Source organism: Podarcis filfolensis (assembly GCF_964270895.1).
Source record: "Podarcis filfolensis genome assembly, chromosome: 15".
NCBI lineage: Eukaryota > Metazoa > Chordata > Lepidosauria > Squamata > Lacertidae > Podarcis > Podarcis filfolensis.
In genome coordinates this window covers 24,943,459-24,968,303 of record NC_139618.1, presented here as the reverse complement: position 1 = coordinate 24,968,303, position 24,845 = coordinate 24,943,459, and the positions used below count along the sequence as shown (strand labels likewise).

Sequence of the window (24,845 nt, the reverse complement as noted above, 5' to 3'; positions counted from 1 at the left end):
AACAGTTTGTTAGAAGGCATGCAAAGAAAACAAGAAATGAAACCAGGAAGTATCGGACATGGGATGGAGCACAACAATAACAACACCTGGAGAATAATAGAAGTGGTGGGATCTCAACCAGTGAGGCAAAACTAGCCTAACATAGGCGGGGAAAGGAGAATGACCAACACACAAGACTGAACTGCTCACCCCAAACGTTTCTCAGAGAAGAACAAAGAAGGGAAGTGCTGGTCTTGCGTTTTAGAGCCAGAATGCTTTTAGCAAGACCTTCTTGCCCTGCCTAGAGCTACAGAAGGTTCTGCACTTCAGACTGTGCATGCCTAGTCACACTTGTGGGACTGTGCGGAGGCCATAAGGAAGAATGAGGGCTTCTCCAAGGGCTAAAAGCTAGATTGTGCCTTCACTGTTATTTTAAGCGTGTGCTGGTTTAATGCTCACTTTATTGGCGTCATGCTGATTAAATAAAGAGTCAGAGGCTGTGAGATGCCTGCCAGCAAGGGGATTGCAACATCCACAACATTAACCGTCAGTGTATATTAAACATCTCAAACTGCCAATGCTAAGCACAACATACTTGGTTTCTATACATTTAAACACAAAACAAAACATGGGAGTTTGCAAAATACGAGAATATTTGGGGATCTGTTGGGAACGACAAACTACTGCCATTTATCATATTCTACAAAGGACAAACTTCAAAGTAGCATATTTGTGTGAGTGAGTGAGTGAAGCTCTGATGCCACCCAATGTTTTGCTCCTTAAATGTCTGAGTGACATTCAGCTGCAATCTTATCAGGGCTTCTGAAGCCAAGGCAGAGCCTGCAGGAACACCGTGATAAAAGTTCCGCAGTGCCATGCAGTCAACTTGTTTTACCAATGAGTTTTGAAAGCAATTTAATGGCTTGATTGCTTTCCAGACCACCAGCTGGTTCGTGAGCGTGTTAATGTGGGCCAGTGCTTGGTCTGTGGCTTCAAGATCTAACATTGCCTGTGACTTGCCAGTCAGGAGAATCACAACAGCTGCCCAAAGCTGAGCATTGGCATGGGGAAAGCCATCAGCTAAATAACGCCAAATGAATACTATGTGCTCAGATTCACATACATCACAGTCATGCTTAGAATGATCCTGTATGGAAGGACAGCACTGCCATTCCCATATTGCAGATTATGGAGAAGGTTGGTTGGGTGAGGCTGAGAGAGATATTGGCCAGCCTAAGGTTAGTGAGTTCACAGCATAGGCAAGATGGGAGACTTTCTGGTTTGTGCTCTTAGCCAAAATACCAGCGCTCATTACAGAGGAATGAAACAACACTTTATTGCCTTTGCTCAAATTTTGGTGCATCTGATCAGCTTCAGGCAAAATCACCAAGGAAAATAACTGCCTAGGTCCCCGTCTTACTGATTTTCCTATTGCTGCAGCAAACTGAACCACTTTCTGGAACTGGACTGTTGTGACTGACTTTTCACCCTTCTTAAAAAAGAACCAAAGTCAAAGAGGCTTCCATGATATGCAGGCCCTTTATATATTCAACTAGGTTCCAGGTCTAAAAATACAGGTCGCTGGTGGGGGGTGTGTGTCTGTCTGGGTAGGAAGAAGAGCTCTGTGACTGAACACTGACTGGCTTGTGTGGTAACAACTGTGCCTAGAACAGGGAGTTACCTTGGCGACTGTTTGTTCAGCGATGGTGCTCGGTCGTCGCTGGCGGGAATCGAGCCGCTGCTCCACAGGGAAGCTACTGCGATGTGACTTGAGCCTCTCTATGAGCAAGTAATAGATAGCAGCAAAGTGGTTGTAGCTCTTGTCCTGCAAGGACTGAGAAGAGAACAGGCACCCAAAGGTTAAATCAGGACGAATAATATCTTTCACCTTTCTCCAGTGCGTGAGAGACTGCCACAGCTATATGCGTACAGAGAGGTGCGGTGTTCCACTGAACAACATTTCCTTGGGAGGAGTGCGAGTCTTTCTTTCCTTAGAGTCTAACTGGGCTGCATGTTTGGGACTGGGAGGGAATTTTCACCTAGTTGAGATAAGCTGGTGAAGGAGGGAGGGGAGATGCCTGCTGTGTGTTGATCAGCTCTTTGATGGGGCTGCATAAATATGTTTTTCATAAGCACATCCTACAGTGCTATTCGGGCGGCTGGGTGGCGGAACAAGACACGTTTTAATCCCTTCTAGCTCCAAATTCTGTTCCAAGCCCAAAATGACAATGCTAATTGGGCCCTGGGACGCCATATTGGCTTTAGTGCAGTTTTACAAAAGTGTCAGTTAAACAAATGAACTGTCAGCAATGTGTGTGTCTGTGCCTGTTTATTAACCCTTAAAAAACAAACACAAAACAGTACCACCTAGCCCAGAGATGGAGAACATCGTGGCCCTCCGGATACTGCTGGACTACAGTTCCCATTGCCCCTGACCACTGGGCCCTGCTTGATGGGAGCTGAACTCCAACAACATTTGTAGGGCCACAGGTTCCTTAACCTAGGCTATTCCACATTTTGAGCCACAATTGGAAATGGAGCCCTGAGCAAAGAGGCTCAAGGCTTCATTGCCCCCTGCCCTCCCTCCTGCCAACTTTCTGGCAGGAAGCATTAATACTGCAGACTCCACACTGGCTAAAAATATCAACCATTTTGAAGGAAGTGATCACACAGACTCCTCAGGGAGCTTTTCAGCGTTTATTTCTGGTAAGAGGCTTGATTTGGAATCCTAGCTGAGACACCAAAAATAAAGACAACTGGCTGCTTTTCTTAGGGTTTTTTTGTTTTGTTTTTACTTTGTCAGATCTCACATTTTAGAAGCTTAAAGCAAAGTGAGGTCCGTTTCCTGTTTTGCTCCCCTAGTTATCCTCTAATTTCCCAAAACTTGCCCTGTAAATATATAATGAAGAATAGGCATATGTGAACATTTTCACCACTCTAGGCTATAAAAGACAGGAAGGCTTGGCAGTGAAAGTTTAAGAAAATAAAACATTATCTCCAGAAAAACATGAATTATATTTCTCACTTTAAAAAAAGAAGGGGCTACAATATTCCACAGTACAATCAAAGCTGAGTGTACCTTGGCAAAATCAGCTGTGGGAATTACTGGCAAAGTGTCCCTTTCCTGATGCTTTGAGATGTGCATGCTAGAATATACCCATTAAACTCCACCAGGTGGTTTCCCACTCCTCACTCCCTCTACCCTACAAATTCATTTCCCAAAGGCATTAGGCTCATTTAGTCTCTTGCACCATTATGTTACTAGTTTGACCTTCCCACAATAGTTCCAGCAAAGGTGAAAAACTTGGAAGATACCAGACAGACCTGTAAAGTAGGGACTGTAAATGAGCTTCCACCCGAACAACAAAAGACTGTGTTACCTCAATGGTTTTTTGTTGGTCTATTCCCAAGCTGTGCATCAGCCGCAGAACTTGTTCATTGTATTCTCCAATTGATGGCTCATTCTCTTGTCCTTGGGGATAGAGAATAGGTCTCTGAACAGGAACCTCTACCAGCATCCACTTGTGCTCTTTGATCTGAGCAATTGTCAGCCTCTTGGATGGATCCAGGACCAGCATCCTCCGGATAAGATGCTCACACTCTACATGGACAGAATAGGGGTGAAAAGTTCAGACTGATACAGCTGGTATGGGATCTATCTGCATTGTTAGCCTGTGTCAGTGTAAGCTGGGTGACTATTAGCAATAGGAAACTGCTTAATTCAGATGCCAAATACTACTGCTAAAAATAAAAATAATCTTGAAAGAGGTCTTTAATTTGTATAAAGAACAAAACCCATTTCTCCTACAGGTGAGCAATTAGGGGAAACAGCACAATTATTTCTAACTGCAGGCACAATAAAAGGAATAATAGTAATTCTTCATACCCATGGGACTGACTGAATTGCACAAAAGGGCTACGTTTGCATTAACCAATGAAGTTTCAGAACAGAAAAAAAACTGTTTTGTTTTTTAAGCTCCCCATTCCAAGTATGTGTCCTTGCAGTTCTGACTTGCTTGTTGCAGTGCCTACTACAGCTGCAAGAAATCATTGCCCCCTGCCCAGTTGTTATGGAAATTGTGGAAAGGAGCACCATCATGGCATCGTAGCGCAATATTTTATTTTAAACATTTTTGTACTGCAGGCCACCAAGGCAGTTAAAAAGAAAATGAAATACCCACAAACCAGTTGAAACAATAGCAGAATTAAAAACAAGAGTATTAAAAACCAAGATGAGTAGAAGGAAAACCTACGGTCTCCAATTAAAAACCAATCTGTATGTCTCTGTCAACTGTCTAAAGTCCAGGGATGGGACCACTTTGATCTCCTGAAGGGATTCCATAACTGGGGTGGTTGCAATAGAAAAAATTCCGGTCCTGCAACCTCACTTACTGAATACTGAATCTCTTTTTGGTAGCAGTACATTCAACAGAGTATAGGAAGATGAGCTCAATGAATGGAGAGGTACGTAAGGAAAAGAGGCGGTCCTTCAGATATCCTGGTCCTGGTCCTGTTAAGAGCTTTATACCTAACCTAGTATCTTGAATTAGGCCTGGAAACAAATTAGAAGGCTGTACAATCTACCTAAGACTAGTGTAATATGATCTTTAAAATATGAACACTAGAATGGCTATTGCATTTTGTGCTAGCTGTAGTTTCTGAGCATCGTTCAAATGTCCAACATGCTCCCCACGTAGAGCATGTTCCGCTAATCTAATCAGGTGAGCAAAGACATGCATCACTACGGCAAGTTCTGCCTTTTCACAGCTCGCACTGCAGTCACAGCTGAGAAAAAGCACTCCTGAACATTGCAGTCACCTGTGCATCCAAGGACCAGCAGTGGAACCAGGGTACTCCCGAACTGCAAGCCTGATCCTTCAGAGGAAGTCAAATACCATATACTGTATTTTTCGCTCTATAAGATGCACCAGACCATAAGACACACCTAGTTTTTGGAAGAGGAAAACAAGAAAAATAAATTCTGAATCCCAGAAGCCAGGACAGCAAGCGGGATTGCTGCACAGCGATCCTGCTGGCTGTCCTGGCTTGTGGGGTAGACATGCGCAGCCTCTTCCGGGCAGGGAGAGCCTTCATCCCCCTGCCCGGGAGAGGCTGCGTGCGGCTAAGGCTCCCCCAAGAGCCGCGCTCCATTTAAAGAGCGTGCAGAGTGTGTGGGACTGCCCTTCTCCCTCCTTGGGGAAAAGCCCCAAGAGCCGCAACATGCTCCACGGGGCTCTTTAAAGGGAGTGCTGAGCAGAGCCTCCCGCCTGCATTCACCCCATAAGACGCACACACATTTCCCCTTACTTTTTAGGAGGGGAAAAGTGCGTCTTATAGAGCGAAAAATACGGTATGTTGTTTTTCACAAGGCATCTCATTGTTATATGACATTTGATGCTCTGCTTTATCTCACTCATGTTGTTTGCCACCCATCCTATCAACCACCCCATGTTTAATGATGAATTTGGATGGCTGGAAATGACATGGAAGCTGTCTGTTCACTTGGCACAACAAGTGGCACTGACCTAGGGTCTTGGCCACACAGTTAAGCCCGACATTTACTGCTTCCCAGGATTTCTGAGTGACAGTGGAGGGCTGGTGAAGCTGTGCTTAATTGACTAACTGCATGGTCAGAAACGACAGAAAGTTGGGGAGTCCTACAACACCAGCTGGTAAGCATTTAAGCAGTGGCTTGGTCTTTAGGTTCTCCAAAGTTATATCCCTTGGATACCTGACAATGCCATGTCTACACCTACACATCCAAAAAGGCTGTTACTGCACTGAGATTTTATTTCTGCATTCACAGTACACTAATATATAGCAAAGTTAACACTGACATTGTGGAGGTTGTAGAACGAGTAGACCGTGTAGGGGACTAGAATGCTCCCAAATGGAAGTTTATTGTGCTATCATTGCTGCTCACGTTTAAGAGTTTTTGCATTGTTTAAACAATGTCTTCCTCATCAAAATGTCACCTTTGTACTCCCCATGTAACCCAGATTTCCTCTTAAGTAAAAACAACCCATTATCCCTGCTGGTAAAGAAGCTCCTTTGAGCATTTTTCTGACAGGGGGTGACTGGTTTGTATGGTGATGTTCCTGGCTGTGGCTCCTACCACTGCACCCCTATTTCTGTTTGCTCTTCACCTGAGCAAAACCTAGCCATTCTGTTTCCAGCAGCACAAATAGCACAACTGTGCCTGCTTCCACTAATAGCTGCATGTGTAGTCACATCAAAATTTCATCAACTATTCTTTCAAGGTCTTGATGCATGTAGAAGATTACCTTGGAGACTAATCACAGTCCCCAATAGGACTTCTTTCTATTTTTAACCCAAGTCATGTGCAAGACCACTTTGCCAGGATTGCAGTATAGCTACATATCTGTCTTGCACAAGACGTCTATATGACTCTTTTTTTAAAGCCACCAAATGGCAACGGATCCCCTTTCACAAAGCAGAAGTATCCAATTTGTCCATAATGAAACATGACAACTAGAGGCTGGCACTTGCACACCTCCTTTGGAGTAAAAGCATTTAAGATCTGTACGCAAATGTACAGAAATACCTGTCCATGCCCACAAGGGGAAGAGGTAGTGAAGGTCAGGGGAGAAGTGACTGAGGGGGTCAGAAAACATAGCACAGAAACATTCCATCAAGAACTGCTCAGTCGTGTAAACAGGAAACAGTGGAATGTCTATGAAAAAGCTAAAACTAAAAATATTGTGTGGATGGTCATGTACTAATCACACACACACAGAAAAATCAGATCTGAACAATCTATTGGCAACATTAATCCCCTATCTGGAATACCCCTTGATGGTTTGACACCAACACTAAGAGCCTGAAACAAAGATTCTGATAGGAGGCAGATTTTGGGTTTTTCCAGAAACAAAATATGAAGACACCGCCACACTTTTCAGCTCAAGATGAGCAGAAGCATAGATAAACGAAGAAGAAATGGAAAACATGAAGTGAGGAGAGGGAGAAATGCCAGAAGGGAAACATAACAAGGTGTTGATCACATTGCATTGGTAGTGCAAACAGGAGTTTTTCATGCAAAGAAGTGTTGTTGTTTTTTGTTTTTAAAAGCCACACTACTGGAAAGACTACAAGTGATTAAGATTAAGCACACAATGGACATGCAAATAAAGGGATGTGCATGTCATTTTGAAGTGAGTTAGATGGGTCCATTCATCCCTGCTTAGCATCATGACATCCTAGCTGCATTCCATGTCATATCAAGCAGCTATCATATACCAGCCTAGAAGACTTAGCAGTGGCTAGAGCACTGCTGCTTTCGGATGCTGCTCTGGTCAATGCTGAAATCACAGGACAAACATCCTCATAGCCTATTAAACACACATTACAGCTGGGGATGCGGCCATCCAATAGCGTTGCCTTACATACTTATGTTTAGGCATCATCAGGCTATCATGTGTTAATATGGCTGCATCACTAAGCAATTGGATAACAACTTCCCCCATGTGCAAGCAGCTATATTATGTACTATTATTGTATACTCAAAGATGGTTTTCAGGCAAATTAAGCCATAGTAACTGTGAAATTAGAAATAACTTGCTGTTTTAGTCTAAATCTCTGCACTTTTTTTGCCATAGGACTGAAACGAATATTTCTTCAGGACTTCTATCACCTTCATCACCAGCAGAATACCGGCAATCCTTGCTTTGCATGGTGGTTACATTCTGAACTCTCTCTCTTTTTAAAGGTTTTCTTGGATTTTTACAATTTATATTCAATCAAAAACACAATATAACATTTGTCATATAAAAGAAAAAGGGGGGGAAACCCTCCCCATGACTTCCCCTTCTGGTTCTTGAAATATTTACTACTTCTGCTTAATTATGATCTTATTTTTATAATCTTATACTTTAATATTCTTTTCTTATCAGTTTTATACCAAATTTTCCTTCATGTTTACATGCTGCAGTCAATTTCATTCCATGTTATCCTTACTTAACCTTTGATCTTATTTTCTGACTTGTAAGTGTTTAATCAAACCCTGCTATTGAGTCCGTATCTTTATAGTATTTCTGACGTTCTGAACTCTCCACACACACACTCACACACACCACATTGGTGGGGTCCACATAAAGCGTTCCGCCCTTTTAATGATGCTTTAGTGACATTTTCGGGTCACTTTCAGGTTCAGCATCGTGTGTACATGTAATTGTGCATCAATCGGTCATTGCCTGTATTATAAACAATAGGAAAAATTAAGGCAAAAAGCCTTACACAAAACTGTTTAGGGAAGTTTTTAATGTTTGATCTTTTACTATGTTTTTAATACCCTGCTGGAAGCCGCCCAGAGTGGCTGGGGAAACCAAGCCAGATGGGCAGGGTATAAATAATAATAAATGATGATGATGTTACCTTCAGACATGAAATAAGGGATCCGGAACCTCCCTTCCAGAACCCGTTGCCTCAGGATGGGCAGTGTAGGGCCATCAAAAGGCAGTGCTCCACATACTAAGACGTACAGAACTACACCCATGCTCTGAAAGAGAAAGAGGAGTTTTAGATTTGACTTTCAAAACATGCGGACAACTGTACCTTGCTCCATAGTGTGCTGGTAAAACCCTTACATACTAATGTTTTCTTTCCGGTGGCTTTTCACTACATCTGAATGTTTCAGTATGTAAGCAAGGTATATCCAGAATTTATCCCATATATATAAAACACAGACTAGCAAGGCCTACAAGCTGCTGGTAGCAATAACACCTTTAACCTTTAGAAGCCCATGTCTAATTTTTCATCAGATTTATTTAACACTTGATTGTAAGAGAACCTCTTATGTGGTTTAGAAAAGCATATTTAAAAAAAAACTTTAAAATTATTGATAAACAGTTAAGAGGTATTTTAAAACATTCAACAGATCATTAAAAACAACAGTAGCTTTAAGAAAAGGATAAAACGCATGTATCATCTGTACATGTCAAAATATACTGCTTTTTTGTCTTTCAGAATTCTGCAAAAAGCCTTTCCATACATTGTACCAATGAAACACATTTCTATAACTTGGATGCAAAAGTTGGGATGCTGACTTGTTGAGGAATCAAAATAATTTGGCCAGGACAGGATCGGTGAAGCATCTCTTGGCTTCAAGTATGCCTATTACGGAAACAGGGAGCCAGCTTTTGACACCAAGCAGACAAGGGAGGAAGGAATCCATTCCAAGTCACTATGGCTGAACTGCAAACCAACTTAGAACCTAGTGTAGTGACTTCCCCATTGTCTGCACATTTGTGTTCGAGCAAACCAACTGTGGGTTCCATTTTATCACCTGAATCCATTTAGAAATGACTTCTCGATACTAGTACTCAATTGCAGAGTTATGGTTTTATTTTGAATATTATTATTTGCCTTCAAGTTCTTCTGTTGGGCAACATCCAACTGAACTTTTGGGCAGTAAAATGCGCACCTCTGGAACCCGCACCTTCCTTAGATCACTTTAAAGGACAGAAGTTTTATCTGCAACTCTGGAACTGCAAACAAGACAGGACCCTGAGTGAGACTGATAAGGGAGTGTGGGATCTACAAGCTAGCTTTACTCAATAAAATATAAATGACCTTCAGCAGATGCACCAATATTCTTAATAAAAACCCCTCCTCTCCCCCCTCTTCTGCCCCAACCCTATACTGCATACAACACTAATGTCTTGTATCAAATGTAACTGATTTGTAGAATGGACTACAACCTTAAAAAATGCACATACCAAGAAAATCTTGAATAGAAATTACTTTTAAAAAATAAAATCTGAATCCCACCCTGAAGTTTGCTTGAATTCTCTCTGCTCAGAGCACAAAAGTGTGATTCTCCCTAGTTCCCAACTTGCAAAAGCTTATGAGAAGAAATCCCTGTGAAGGTCAGGATAAGAGCCTCAGATCCTGATTCTATGCAAAGCCTGTTAAGATTTATTATGTAAGACGGGGGAGGGGAAAGAACAAGGGAAGAGACAAAGTCAAAGTAGCAGCAATGTGCTAATAATGACTGAGCCTGCTGGAAAGTATGCACAATATTTGGTAGCATTAAATCTGCGGAACAATGTAATGCCACACAGAGACTGGGGTAACACAACAACAACAGACTTATCTTTTCTCCTTTAAATGGAGAGAATCTGTTTCCCAATGGCAAATTTTGGGAGCCTAGGCAGAGCACTTTTCTGAGCTGTTTTTGCCGCTAGATTTTGAGGGAGAGGAGAAAAGGCACCATTCTCACCATAATTGTGAGAATCACTGACCAATTTTGTAAGAGGCACAAATTTATTTTTCAAAAGAACATTTGCATTGTACAGCCAGTGCTTTTCATCTGGTTTTGAAAGGTATTTTTGTTAGCAACCTAACAAAGTCAATAGCTTCCACAAATATTTTTCAAAACTCCTGTTGATCTGGCACATCCCCACACAGCATTAGGTGCTGTAAATCCTTGGGTGTGTTTGAGGTGTGTACCGAGTTCATCTGGAAGTTAGAGGACAGCGGGCGCAATGAGGCGGTAACAGTTTCCTCATTAAAGGGGAACTCTTGTTGAGATGTGTTTATTTGTAAAACAACGTGGGTGTCTTCACAGAGAAGAACGCAGCACTAATGTCTGCACCCTGCCTCCTTTCCAAAGAAAACCAAGACCGAGGGCCAGTTCCAATATGGCAATTTTCACTGCATCCATAGTGCGAATGATAACAAAAATATAAATATAGCAAAATATGCTTGCCATAAACAGTCTGAAGGTATAGACTAGGGTTGCCATAGTTCAAAAAGTGAAAATCTGGACACAAAAATTGTTGAGCTTGGGTTACCATACATTCAGATTTTCCTGGACATTAAAGCGATTTCCACCAGGAAATTCTGGACGGATGGAAACCCTACTATAGACCAGGGGTCAGCAACCTTTTTTCAGCCGTGGGCCACATAGACCTTCTGATGTTACTGTTTTCCTCACTGAAGTGACTTGTAGGCTCAATCCCATAACTGAAAACTGGTGCCATAAATGTTGTGGGACATTCACACTGACAAGTTTTAGCCCCTAAACTCTGGCAACGCAATAGACAGCAAAACCATGCTCTGGAAACATTGCTAATACCAGGAGACACTAAGACCCCACACCAAAAAAAACTGGAGAGCAGCAAGCCTGGCACTGCATTAAAGGAACCTGGATCAGCACATCCTCTCTCCTGTATGTGCTTTGCAAGATTTTCTTGTCACCCCTATGTGTCCTTTCCCATTAGAGTAGCATGAAGCAAACACACACACACACACACACACACATACACACTTTTTGGTTCAGCCACGGGCACCTGCCTGCAGCAGAATTGTTCAAAGCAAACTGTCTTGTCCTCTCAACTGAAAGAGAGGATGGATAGCAGCCATGTGCAAATGACTCAGACAATCCCTCTGGCCATACAGAGAATTTAGAATCTTAACTTTGGTTTGAACTCCCAAGAAGGAGGAATTAGCAAGCTAAACTGCAGCATAGACATAAGTGCATAGATTCAGTAAGAGAGGACCAGATTTCCGCATTGGCCAAATTGTTTCCTCTAATACAATAAAGACAAGTTTCAAAGGAACTCTTGCTTCCCATTCTCAAAGCTACCGGGGCCTTTATGACTTGTCTTTAAAAGCAAGACCAACTTATCTACCAACTAGGAAGAGCAATATAACACGTTAACTAAAATTTAGCAGTTTATTTAAAGGGATGCTCAATTTAATACAATTAAGATACCCATATATCCAGCTGCGGACCCTCGTACTGCTGGCCTTCGAACACCTCAGGGGCTGCATATGGGGGGCTTCCACACCATGTTGTCAGAGGCTCACCACTTTTGTAGAAGTTGCCAAATCCAAAATCTGGAGAGAGAGACAGAGAGAGAGAGCAAGCAAGAAAGAAAGGGTAATTGATAATTTAGCTATATTTTTTAGTGCAGGCTGAATGTATTTATCTGGTATGCTCAACAAAACAAAATGGAACCTAATGTATATTAAGCCCCCAAATCCCTGTGAGCTCTTTGCACTTGTGGGGGCCCTGGTTTGAGCCCAAACGATATACAAAAACACTATATCCTTGCTCACGTCTTAGCAGCTCAAGATATTTTCTCTAACGTCTCTATAAGAGTTTGGGCTCCAGCAAAACATTCAAATCCCGAGGAAGAAAATCCAGGAGCAGACTTCTCCCATCATGGCATTTTTAACCAGACCCCACACCATCAAGGCAAGTCATATTAACTTCATACCAGATGCACCGTGCCCCGTTTTGCCACTTGAGGCGAAATGGCAACATGCCCCTGCTGCCACACTTCTCTTAGCAGCGGCGGTGGTGCCTTCCACTGTGATCTTGCTGGTATCTCATGAGATCTCATGCCCTCTGGAAGTGGTAGGACGGGTAGCAGAGGAGAGGTGGGCACTGCCTCTTGGGCTTCCACTGCCTGGGGCGGGTGCCTCACCCTGCTCTGCCTTATCAGTGGGCCAGGCCTGGTTCATACCAAGCATCATCAAAGGTTAGACACAGAGTAGTACAGGAAAGACATCTCCTTCCCTTCCTGTTACGAACTAACGTTAGGAGCTGCATTGAACATTTGTAGAACAATAGCAGCTTTTGGTTCTTCCAGGCCTTCAGTTTATGAGTTTCCATTAAAGGCTGCTTGTGCTGTTGGTGCTCCTGAGTACAATTAAGTACTGTGACTTCACTGTGCGGGTACTACGTATAGCCCCAATTATGTTTATATATCAATCAGAGATGTGTAACTCGCACACAGCTAAGACAATTAGCCTAAAGCTATAAAGACACTGTAGAAACAGGGTACAATTTTACACAATGGTGTTGTTCGTGGTCACTCATTTTGTTTGATCCTATGAAAAAGATTTTTTTTCTGGAAGACATGGCTGGAACAATCACAGGTGTCTGTGATGATGGTGTTAGGAATCTGAAAGCAGTTTTTAGCCTTGATCCTGACAATGCGGGTGGGGTCTGGATGCCTGTTTTCCTACCCCCTTCTTGTCACTCTTCTCTGGGTACTCCAAGTTCTGCTCAGCATGGGGTCTCTGCCATGTGATGAAAACTCTCAGCAGGAAGTTGCAACTGTGTTAACTACTACCAGCCCACCTATATGCATTGCAGATCCATTCCCAAGAACCCTGACTGTGAGAGCCTTAAAATGAGCCAAAAGATAACCTGCATAGTAAGAACAGCTTCAAGGGCAGAACTCACAGCTGAAGAGCAAACACAGAGGTGAACAATTAAGCAGCTTGGTGAAGAGGACACAACGGAGCGAATGCAAGAGCCCATTCATGCCCTTGTACATTTTAATGTCACCTGCAAAGCTGGCATGATAGCAAAAACAAAGGATCCTAAGGGTGCCAATGTGAACCAGTATAGTATTCTTGGTTTAAAAGCCTCCAGGAGACATGCTAGTGTATGTTTCCAGTTCTCTCAACACTTTATTCCGTCAAATACTGCTGTCAAAAGTATAACATACAACGTTTGCATAATGTTTCTAATGCAAGATTTGTACAGCATGACTTCATGCACACTTGCTATTAGCATAGCAAGGTGCATGGACTATTACTTCAAAATGGCCTCTCTAAAAGAGCTGCTCTTACTACTTTTCCATGGAGCGCAGAGGCACACAAGCTAGGTTTCCAACTGTGTCGTTGCAAAGAATCACACCTCAGACTAACAAGCCTCATATATTTTTGAGCATAATTGTTCACTTGTGAAGTTCCATAAACTTTGAAGCGAAACTCAAAGAGAGTTTGGTAACAGAGCTGTTTGTTTAGTCTTATCTCCCAACTGCATAGTTCTAAGCCAAGGCATGCAAGTGCCATGTGGCATTGGTCAGCAGACAGCATGACTGGATAAATGCTGCAGTTGTACAGGCATCATAGAGACTTTGGTCCAGTGGTGAACACGCTGCATTAGGCTGGAGAGTGAGCTCCCAGTTTACCTTGCATGACCTGTGCTACTAGAAGCAGCTTGACATGGACTCCTAGTGTGATACGGGCAAACTCTGCCTCCCTATTTCATTCAAAGGTAGGGGCCTTCAGACGGCCCTAATCACACACCTCAGGGTCCAACGTGTCCAACACTGGAAACAATATACAAATGAGGAACTGATTTCCAAGCAGTTCTGCACCTGCACCTCAAATATAGGAATACAGACCTAACCGACTGTCCACTTAAAAACAGCCATTTTAAAAACCATTCCAAGAGTACAGTACACATCACTATTTTCAAATTTGATATGTCAGAAGAAAAATGCCAGTGGCACAAGAAAAATCATCTGATTCTGCTACTCTTTGACCAGATAAGCAGATAGTGGCCTGGTGTGCATGTAATGCTAGACCAAAGTTTAGCATTACAAGAATGAGCCACACACAGTGAACCTCAGGCTTGTCTCCTCCTTGGGCATGGTTGCGAAAAGGAGACTGGAAGGTTTTGCTTACAGGTTTTTGCCTGCTCACACAGTCAGTGCCAAGCAAGAGTGGTTTTTGCTTCACTATTTTTCCAGGGTATGTAATTGCTTGTTTTACTTTGGATGGTGACTGCTGAGATTATGTGTTATAAATTTTGCGGCCCACCTAGAGCCTTAAGTTTGAGTTATTTAAGAATGTTAGATATAGATAAATCCAACGCAAAACCTAAGAGGCATTGAACAAAACGCATTGAAACTGTTTTAGCCTTAAAGAAGTGGGTGGCTGAAGGGGCAATCTGCTAAATATTCACACACATAATGGCTGCTTTAAGGATGGCTATAATAAAAAGGGATGTCAAGAAAGGAAGAAGAGCCACAGAATTAATTGCAAAAGGGATCTTATGAAGTCACTAATAGAATAGAAATAAATTAAATACTTGCTGAGGGCTGTAAAGGTATTGATCTTTTTAATGGCAGGGGACTGGCTAATTTACTTTGAGGTCCTTCCCAGCCGTGAAGCGATAATCTTCTAGTAAGGAAGAAACTTGTTCTCCTTTTATTTGAACACTGCTGGGAAACCCAGATGGCTGTTCATGTCACATTTCCCCAATCATTCTATCTTCCCTCACCCTAGAAGCTGGAAAATTAATCTATGATAACTAATGCCCTCTGTTAGTCAGTTTCTACTACTGTCTTTGTTGTGAACTTTTCAAAAATCCACCCTAGCAAACCTTGAAAAGAGATGAAGCAAATTCTTCCCACCTTGCTTCCTATGCAGGTGTAAAGACCCTTTCCCCACAATTCTCAAATCTGCGATACTGAGCTGAGATTTAAAAAACAACAACACAGAGACAGACAGGAAAACAACAATATTTCCATATGAATTAAAGCTTTTTAAAAAGCATCTTACTTGGGAAATTTCCAAACCAGATTAGGCAATACTTTTGATAAGGTAAAATTACAGAGCCTTGTACAACCAGGGAACACCTGTTGGGCAATACTGCATGTCAAATTCACACACCCACCAGTTTTCTGTGATGTTTATTATTTAATACTAATGTACGAGATATAGCAATCCAGAGCAAAGGGCTCCAGAGCAAAAGAAGCTCCCTTCCCCTACAGTTTGAAGAATTTGAAAACTCTTTTGTCTGAAAAGAGCAAATGAGTTTTAAAGGGGAGTAATTTTAAGAAATTGGGTTTGTTTGCTAGCAGAAGGCATCTCTCCTCAGCTTCAGGAGGGAGATGTGTGGATCTTTTGTTATTTGGTAATGTGAGCAAGGCAGTAATTGCAAAGAGAGGTGCTGATAAAAGGAAAGGAATGAGTGAGAGGCATAAACCTGACCCACTGCAGGAACTGAATACTGATCACTGATCACCCAGTTCTGACGTCAATGCATGTTACACAGTCCACCAGCAGAAAAGGCTGCTGTGAGCCCTTTCAAAATAACAGTCTCCCGTCCCCGCTTTCCTTCAAATGACCTAACTGCATTCAAATCATGGAGTTCTCTCTTCTGTACAGCATCATGCTGATGCTCAAACTGCTTTGCTGGATTTAACCCTCCTGGCCTTTAAAGAGGCTAATGTGGACTTTAAGGAGTGGGTCGAGAACATGCAAGACAACAGCATCTCTGCCAGCTCTGAAGTGCTGCAATTACAATGTCAGGCCCAGACAGTTGCTTCCTTTTTTACAAAGAGGCCCCACTGAAACAATTCTGTGTCATCACTTTCACAGCACCTGGAAGACTGATGCGCCTAACAGTCTTCACAAGCCCCTCAAAAGCTAACCAGAAGGACAAATATTTTCTCAGAATAGCCAACAGAACTGTGTTTTCTCCCAAGAAGTCTGGGAGAAAAATTGCCAGGCTTGCACCAAACCATGCCCCTCTCCATAGGAAAATTCACATAGAGTCCATGCAACCATTTATCAATAACAATGACAATAACAATAACAATGACAACAACAACAATAATACCCCACACATCTGGCTGGGTTGCCCCAGTCACTCTGGGTGGCTTCCAACACATATATATTAGAACTTGCTTAGATCAGTCATCCAAACCATCCATCCTAGCATTAACAGAATTTTAGCAAACTATTCAGAAATCTGGGTAAGAACCAGGAGTGTAAAATTCACCACAGAGATTATCATTGCAGGAAGTGGCTACATGACCCAACGTCATACGTTACCATATGGTAAATGGTCATATTTAAAGTATTTAAAAATAAGGTCAGTATTAATTTGGGTAATTAAAGGAAGTACAGAGATCTTCAAGCAGCAAGACAGAAACAGTATCACAGACAGTCATATGAATTTCTAAAGGGAGTGCCCAAAGCCACTGAAAAATACATAGCTCATATACTGAGCAAAAATAGTATGAAATGATGTAGTGATGGACGATGGCTAAAGCAGTTTTAAAAAGAGACAAATTCCTGGGGGGTATAGGCAGGTCAATGAAAACTGAAAAGGATAGCCGAGTCGAACCTGCACTTTCAGAGGCAATGTTCCTGCGATTACTAGTAGTTGGGGAATTAATATGGGAGGGCTAGAGCCTTCATATCTTTGATGTGATCTTTCAGGAATCATCTGGCTAGTCAGCTGGTTTAGATGGGCACTTGTTCTGATCCCAGGACTTATTTGAAATATAATTTAGATTTCAATGCAGTATAGTAAATTTCATGCTGGATTAAAGATAGGAGCTACACAGAATCAAATCCTTGCTCTGCTACCTTGGACCAGTTACTGCCAGCCCAACTTACCTCCCAATATCACTGTGAAAATAAAATGTGTGTTGGTGAGGAGGAAGCAAGGCTATGTGTGGCTGTCATGCATTTCTTGGGAAAAGGGCAGAATAAAAATGTAGTAAGTATGTCAAGAACCCATGGAGTGGAAACTCAGCACAAACTTTGAGCCTTTAGGTCACAGTGTCCAAATATTTCAATTTTAGTGTTCATTTTTACAGTGCTGAAATCGTCAAAGAGGATACAGACTCTGACAAGTGCCAGAATTCCAAAGAACATGGGTTGCAACAGAAAAAAAGCATCACCCATGCTGACAGAGGTATGAAAAACCAAGACACTCGATTGCCACATGCAGATGTCCCAGACTGCCAGAACCATCCTTAAGGCACACAGGTGTGTCTTTAAAAAGGGACAATGGTGCAGCCCAAATTGATAAATAAAATGCTGCTGCTGCTGCCACACAACAGCATATGAAGGATTCTTGTCATCAAAGTTCATCAATGCAAACAAGTTACACACAGATCTTTTGCTGTGTAGTTTTTCTGTCCTTCAACCCTTTATTTGCTGCCCCAAGAGGACCCCCATTTTTCTTAGCACAGCAAACTACATAGTGTGAGGAACTGAACACTTCCCCATTTCCCAACTTCCCATTTAAAATGTGTCTATTGGAGATGTTTTAAGTGAAAAAATTAGAAAAAAAAAGTTTGCAGGCTTTTTTGTATGCAAGTGGTCCATTTGTTATAGGGGCAAACTATTTACTTCTCTGCCTTCTCTGCAAAAGAAAATTGCATTCCAATATCTTCTTTTTTTTTTTTTTTAAATAATATTTATTGAAGTTTCCAAAATACAGAAAGAGAAGAAAAGAAATTATGAAGATACATTCAGAACCTTATTTTCAAACATCCACTTTCTGGGACTCCCCCCTTCCCCCACCCCTACCGTATTCCCCTTTCATATTGTTGTTTCCACAAGTTCTGTTTCTGATTTAAAGCACAATTTATATACCCCATTGTTCAAATTTAGATTTATACAAACCTTATGCAACACCCTTGATAAAAAAAAGCAAAAGATCTCTCCCCATAGCCCACCCCCTTTTCTTTCCACAATGTCCCCCTTTTTTCCCATTAAAGTAAAAGCACACAGAATAAAAGTATAAAAAAATAAGAAATATATTAGAAAAAAGAAAACCAATTCAGAAAATAGTTGCAAGCCTTTGGATTCTAATTCTCCCTCCCCTTCCCCGGTTTAATTTCCCTTATCCTCCAATCTATGTTTCCAGCCTGGAAGTCTTAAGTCCATCAATCCCATTTTTCCCCCAACTCCTTGCAGAATTATTTCCCGTTTTTAGGATTACTTTTTAAAAATTAATTCCTAAATCTTTAAAAATGTCAAATTATAAAATTCCCCCCATTGTTCTTTCAAGGTTATAGTCCAGCTTCCTCTTGTTCCGCTGCTAAAACTTTCTTATTCAGAAGTTTAGTAACTCTACATGGGTTGTTGTTATTCAGGAACAAAAACTTGCGTTCAGTCCCTTCCTTCTTCAGTAAAGTATTCTGTTGTCTCCTTTTAGTCTAAACACCCTGTAGACGAGATTCAGTTTCAGTTTTGCAGCTTTCCCAGGAGATAACCAGTTCTGTGAAATTCCGAAGTGTTGTATTTTTCCCGGCTTACGCCCATCTTTGTAATGTCCCGAAGCTCCTCTAGGGGGGTTGTTGTAACTTTGTTTCCAAAAATCCGATTGTTCTCCGTATTTTCGCCATTTTGTATTCAAGTCTTAACAAATTATATCAAGTTGTAACAAATTTGACCAGCAAGGTCCTTGTAATAAAATCCTCTTTAAAATTCCGACTTTGACAGCTACTTTGACAGCTGTCAAAATCACCGGCTCTTTTCACCAGGCTCACTCCTCAATCGCCCCGGTTCCCAGGGAGGGGGGTGCATTTTCCTTCTCCTTCAATTCTTCCTCCAGCACAATTCTTGTACTTTCCCATCATGGAATTCTTGATTTTAGCAAAGATACCGTTCTTTTTGGGCCTTGGCTTCCCAATCCTTGTTTTAAAATGTCTACAATAGGGAGGGGGACTGACTTCCTTTTTAGATCCCCCCCCGCTCGTCTCAAATCCAAAAAATTTTTCTTCTTTTAAACCCGATTTCCAATTTACTCACGGGTTGTTGTTAAAAGTCCAAATTCTCAATGGAAGAAGTCAGCGCTCTCCGCCGGATGGCATGCGGCTTCGCTCGGCAGGGATGGCAGAGGACTCAAAGCACCACGCTTCTCCCCGGCACCCGATCCGTAGCCTTTAAAAAGGCTCCTTCACGAGTCGGGAGGGCGCTAGCGGTGCTAGCCGAGTCTCCAAGTCCACGGCCCCCGTGGCCGTGGTTTCTAAGGGTCCCCGCATCGCCGGTGCGGTAAAACCCAGCCCCTGCCGAGCCGGCTCCCTCCGGAGCTCGGAGGGAGTCCGCCATTCGGCGATGGCGCCAACCCGGAAGTCTGCATTCCAATATCTTCTTAATATCCTGTTTTCTTTTCATGCATTAAGGCCAGTGCTTTATGGTCCACTGAATTTCACTAATTTCAATGGAAGGAGTAAGTCTTCTGTAACATCAAGCCAGGCTTGGGTAGGATATGTGTGTTGTGTGGGGGTTGGATTCACCTCAGCTATTGTAGTCTTCCCCAACCAGGTGACCTCCAGATGGTTTGGAGCACAATGCCCACCAGCCCCAGCTATCACATCTGGAGAGCACCAGGTTGGGAAAGGCTGGCCTCCTGTATCTTTCCCTCCTGTATGCAGTGCTACTGTTTGATACCAGCACTGTGTGTCTTTCAGAGTGATTTTTAATTTCATGGGGATTTGTTTTTAACAAGCTAACTTTACTGCCAACTTTTTTTCCTTGGTGCAGCTGCTCTTCTTTCTCTGTCATCTATCCCTACGTAAGAAAATGCTAAGAAGCCTTAAACAGTCATTATTCCCTCCTCCTTGAAGCTAAACACCATCTGGAGAACTTGCCAGACATCTTTTATTCCAAGAACTCTACTGCTCTATAGAACTCTCAGCAGCTTAAAAATGAGTGTCCCTCATTTTTGAAATTCTGGTCTGGCAATCCAAGGATCCTTGGTATTATACTGAGGCAAAAGAAAATTATCTATTGCAAGGAACATCTGCTGTGTCTAAATTTGTAATTAAAATTAAATCAAGCATGCTAAAATAATCCAGAGAGTTTCCATTTTGAGCTTTTTTATACTCAAGAATTATTTGATTAAATTTGATTGTAACCAGCACATCTGGCAATGCTAACAAGTTGTCATGACACTACAAAAATTCATAAAACCCTACAAAATTACTGCCATTTTCCCCCAAGAAAGAAATACAAGCAGCAGCTATTTTTAGTAAGAACTTAGTGTCAAAAGCCTACACCACCCATAATGCAAAGGGGGCATATCAGGAAATCCTCTCTGTCTTTCCACTTTCTCTAGGGCTGCTATAGGAAGTTTGCCAAAGTCACTTGGAGGAAAGAGGAATTTATTCCCCAGGCACTAGGACAAAAGGAAAAGAAGTACTGAGGTACCTGCTATTTTAATATTCATGTTGTTGTCAAGCAGGAGGTTTTCAGCTTTGAGGTCACGGTGCACAATCTTACGGCTGTGACAGTATTCAACAGCGGAGAGAATCTGCCAGAATTTGCGCCTGGCCTCCGACTCACTCAGACGGCCATGGTTAGCAAGGTAATCTGTAGAAAGAAATATGGGATTCAATGAGTTAATCACATTGAAAAAATCATCTTCAGGCTCTCCAACATGCCCCACAGGTAGACATCAGAGATAGTATGTTATGCTCTCCCCAAGTTCACTAGCAAACTGCATTGTGATAGTTGCCCATTATGTGAGGTTAACTTTTCTGCTCCAAAGTTTAGTCACTAGGAGAAAGCTTTGCACATTCTTGTTTTGACAAGAACAAAAAACAGTAACCTCCTCATCCACCAGAGACTGGATGTTTCACTCTTCCTTCATAGTACATTCTGTCCTGACTGTTTACTAGAGTAACCAGAGGTGATGTCTTTGCTTGGGGCTTGCCTTAAGTTTCCTATATGTGGCACAAAGAGGCGAAACAGAGCAGGTAAAGAGAGGGGAAGTAGACTGAACTAGTCATTTCCTCACAAAAATGGAAAGCAAAAATATACAGCCTTATAGGTTCCAAGAAAAATAATAAAGACAGCAATCTGGTATGTTTTCTTTCTAGTTAAGGATTCTGAAGTAAAGGACATCTGTAATGGTGCAAACCATTTCCAGGAGTCAGTATTTCCGAGGCATTTGAGTGACCCTCCACTCTCCTTTGATTTACACTGCTATAGAGTGGGACTTTTTATTTAGTTTGCAAGTAATAAGTAAATGTTAACATAAATTTATGGTGGCAGCGCAGTAATGGGGAGCAGTAAATTGTATAAAGGCCAGTTGACCAAGCCAAAAGCATGAACATTAAGGATGTATCTTAACTGGAAAAATGATATCCACATAAAAAGCAAGTCCCGAAGAAGGGTTTTGAGCATGAAACATGGCTGAGGACAGTGTTCTTCCCGTCGAGTGCAGAAAAGAGAAGCCCATTGAACAAATGCTGAGTGCTCTCACTGCGACATGAAGACAGATGCATCTCTCCCTATCCCCTTTCAGAAAGGAAACGGTAACGTGCTACTTCAAGAACCAAATGTCTTGCTTCTTAAAGGAGGAGTTGGCAATGCAAAGTCTGTGGCTATACTAGGCCCAGAAAAGTTTTCTCCCCAAAATTATTCTTCTTGTCCATCACCCTGTCTCCCAGCCCCAACCACACATTCCATCCTGGCAAACTGACATATAAAACACAGTTGCAAAGAATCAGGAAGTAGACTGTCAAGAACCTGGAATATGGCACTGATTTGTTGATTAGGTGGCTTATTATGAGAAGTGATTTTTGGTCTTAAAAAAAAAAAAAGTAGGGACACATATTAATGAACTATAGATTCACAGTTTTGGACCAGTTATTTGCAGGATGGCTGCATCCATCTTAACCTGCCTGGACCTTGAGGTTGGCGTCAGATGCCCTGCCATCAAGAACTCTTAGGTTTGTGAGACAAGGGTAAAAGAGACTTATTGGTAGAATTCTCTTTCTCGATTGTGAATGACTCCTATTCTATTGGTTTATAAACTGAGCTTGATTTTTTTAAAATCACATTTCTTTTCAATATGTGGTAGTCGGTATTGTTTTAATTTATTGAAATGGTGCAGTATGTTTTTGATGCAAGCTACCTTGGGAGAGTTTTGCTCTGAAAGGAAGCACATACACATTATTGAAACAAACAAACCTGCTCAATCGATCTGGACGTGACAGATACAGATTAAAGCATATAGTAATATAGCATTCTTGTTAGAGTTTAACACAATTAATTTCCTTAGAGAACTTACCTATGTGAACTGTATTAATCAATAGTAACAAACAACTACTGATCAAAACTGATTTCACCCAAGTGCACCTTTTATGGAAGTAATGCTGACCATCTACTCTACTGTGGATATGCAATCTGCTCTGCATAGATACATTTTTCAAGAAAGAACATGAAATATTTCATTTACACCTCTTACATCCCCAAATGGTATCATCACCTCAACAACATACTTAGCAGGACAAGTGAATTGGAACAAGACAAAAATGAGAAGTAACCAAGTCAGTTTGCTAACAGACCAGCCAATACATTCACTACGATAATAGTTATGCCTTTATTTAGCAACTACAGCAAATTTGGTCACGAAGCAGAAAACATCTTTGTTCCTTGCAAAAAGTGTGCACACTTATAGGTTGAAAGGAAAATAGCAAAATAATAAAGATAGCAATGTAGTATATTTTAATTCCAATTTCTGTATTCTGAAATAAAGGGCATATTTCTGTTCAAGGAGGGCTTGATGTCCACATCTACTTATGTATGTTTGACTGCTAAACAACTTATGCATGTTTAATTGCTTTATTTCCCCTTTGCATTACTATGACAAAACTCTTTTAGATCTGTCATATACTCCAATGCAGCAATGCACACTGAAACAAAACAGCCAACCTCATGCTATCCTAGTGTAATTCACTAAAGCTCCAGTTTACCACCCAAGTCAGCAACACTTCACTTGCAACAAATCTTTTAAACTTTATTTTTCTGAAAGGTATCCAGCTGCAATTTTCAATCCCATGTTAGATAGCTGCCTACCTGTATGGAGAGACAGATGGAAACTATCCTTAGTGTTCTTAATGCTGGGGCTGTGATGTCAATTAAATTGATCGAGAAAACTTAAAATTAATTAGGTCTCCAGTAACAAGTTGCCATTATTAATTATTATTTGACTTATTAGTTGCTTAGTACAAAAAAGGCTCTAAGCGATTTATAAAATGTCAAAAGTCAAAAGGGTGCAACATAAAACAACACATTTCCATAAAACCATTCTAATAACCCATAAACAGACCCATAAACAAATAAACAAAACTACAACAAAAAAAACATTCCCATCAAAGGAATAATCAGCCAGCTTGACATACGAAGTCTAATGAAGACCTAACAAAACATTAATCATTATGTCCTTTCTTTGGGTGGCAAAGTTGAAGCCATCTGGCTGGCTCCCACTAAAAAAAGCATGCTATATAGAAAGATAATGTCTGGGGTGACTGATCAAGAGAGCTGTTCTGACCTTTGTGGGATATCATATAGAACCTCCAAGTGCAGAAGCACTATATGTGATTTTTTTAAAAAGCTTCAGATGTGATAAAAAGCACAACAAGTTAGAATTTAGCCTTACTCTAGCCATATCAAAATCTATGCAAATATAAAAATCAAATGAAAATGTCTTTCTTATTCAGATGACAGACCTAAATCATTCTGCATTACATTTTGCCTGTTACTCTCAACGAGCTCAAGAGCGTAAGGCACACCCAGTCCAGCATCATGTTCTCACAGTGGCCAATCAGATACCTATACTCATATGCAGGATGCACTCAAATTCATGTTCTCCAGCAACTGGTATTCAGAGGCATACGGCCTCTGATAGAGGGTAATGCATGCCCATCATGACTAATAACCATTGACAGTCTTTCCTCCACAAAACTATCTAATCCCCTTTTAAAGTTGCTCAAGCTGGTCACTATAAGCATGTCTTGTTAGGGAATTTGTGGTAATGAACACTCAACTGAGCAAAGTACAGTGGTACCTCAGGTTACAGACTCCGCTAACCCAGAAATAGTACCTCGGGTTAAGAACTTTGCTTCAGAATGAGAACAGAAATCATGCGGCGGTAGCACGGTGGCAGCGGGAGGCCCCATTAGCTAAAGTGGTGCTTCAGGTTAAGAACAGTTTCAGGTTAAGAACAGACCTCCGGAACGAATTAAGTTCTTAACCTGAGGTACCACTGTACTTCTTTTTCTCTGCCCTGAATCTCCCACCATGCAGCTTCTTCGGATGACCCTGTGTTCTAGTACTGTATTATGAGAGAGGGTGTTAGCTGTTCTTGCTTTTCCATTCACCCGCAAGTGATGAATGAAGCCTTAACAATTACTAACTGATGACTGAAATACTTTTAAGATGCTACAGATAGATAATGGACAAGGGCTGCAATCCACACTTTGCTGGAGGGGAAATTTAGCAGCAAAGAAAAACAGCATTCTACATCTTGCAACTTGCACAATGAAACTTAATACACAGGG

At 41.5% G+C, this 24,845-nt stretch overlaps 1 protein-coding gene across 1 annotated transcript in view; it reads right to left on the bottom strand.

The window, feature by feature from the left end:
• The window catches only part of SIK2 (salt inducible kinase 2), an 82,045-nt gene that overhangs the window by 18,167 nt on the left and 39,033 nt on the right, over positions 1–24,845 (bottom strand). The window contains 5 exon segments of the mRNA XM_083588409.1: positions 1,661–1,813; positions 3,360–3,580; positions 8,371–8,494; positions 11,714–11,838; positions 20,707–20,868. Of these exon segments, the coding sequence (XP_083444535.1) occupies positions 1,661–1,813; positions 3,360–3,580; positions 8,371–8,494; positions 11,714–11,838; positions 20,707–20,868 (785 nt within the window).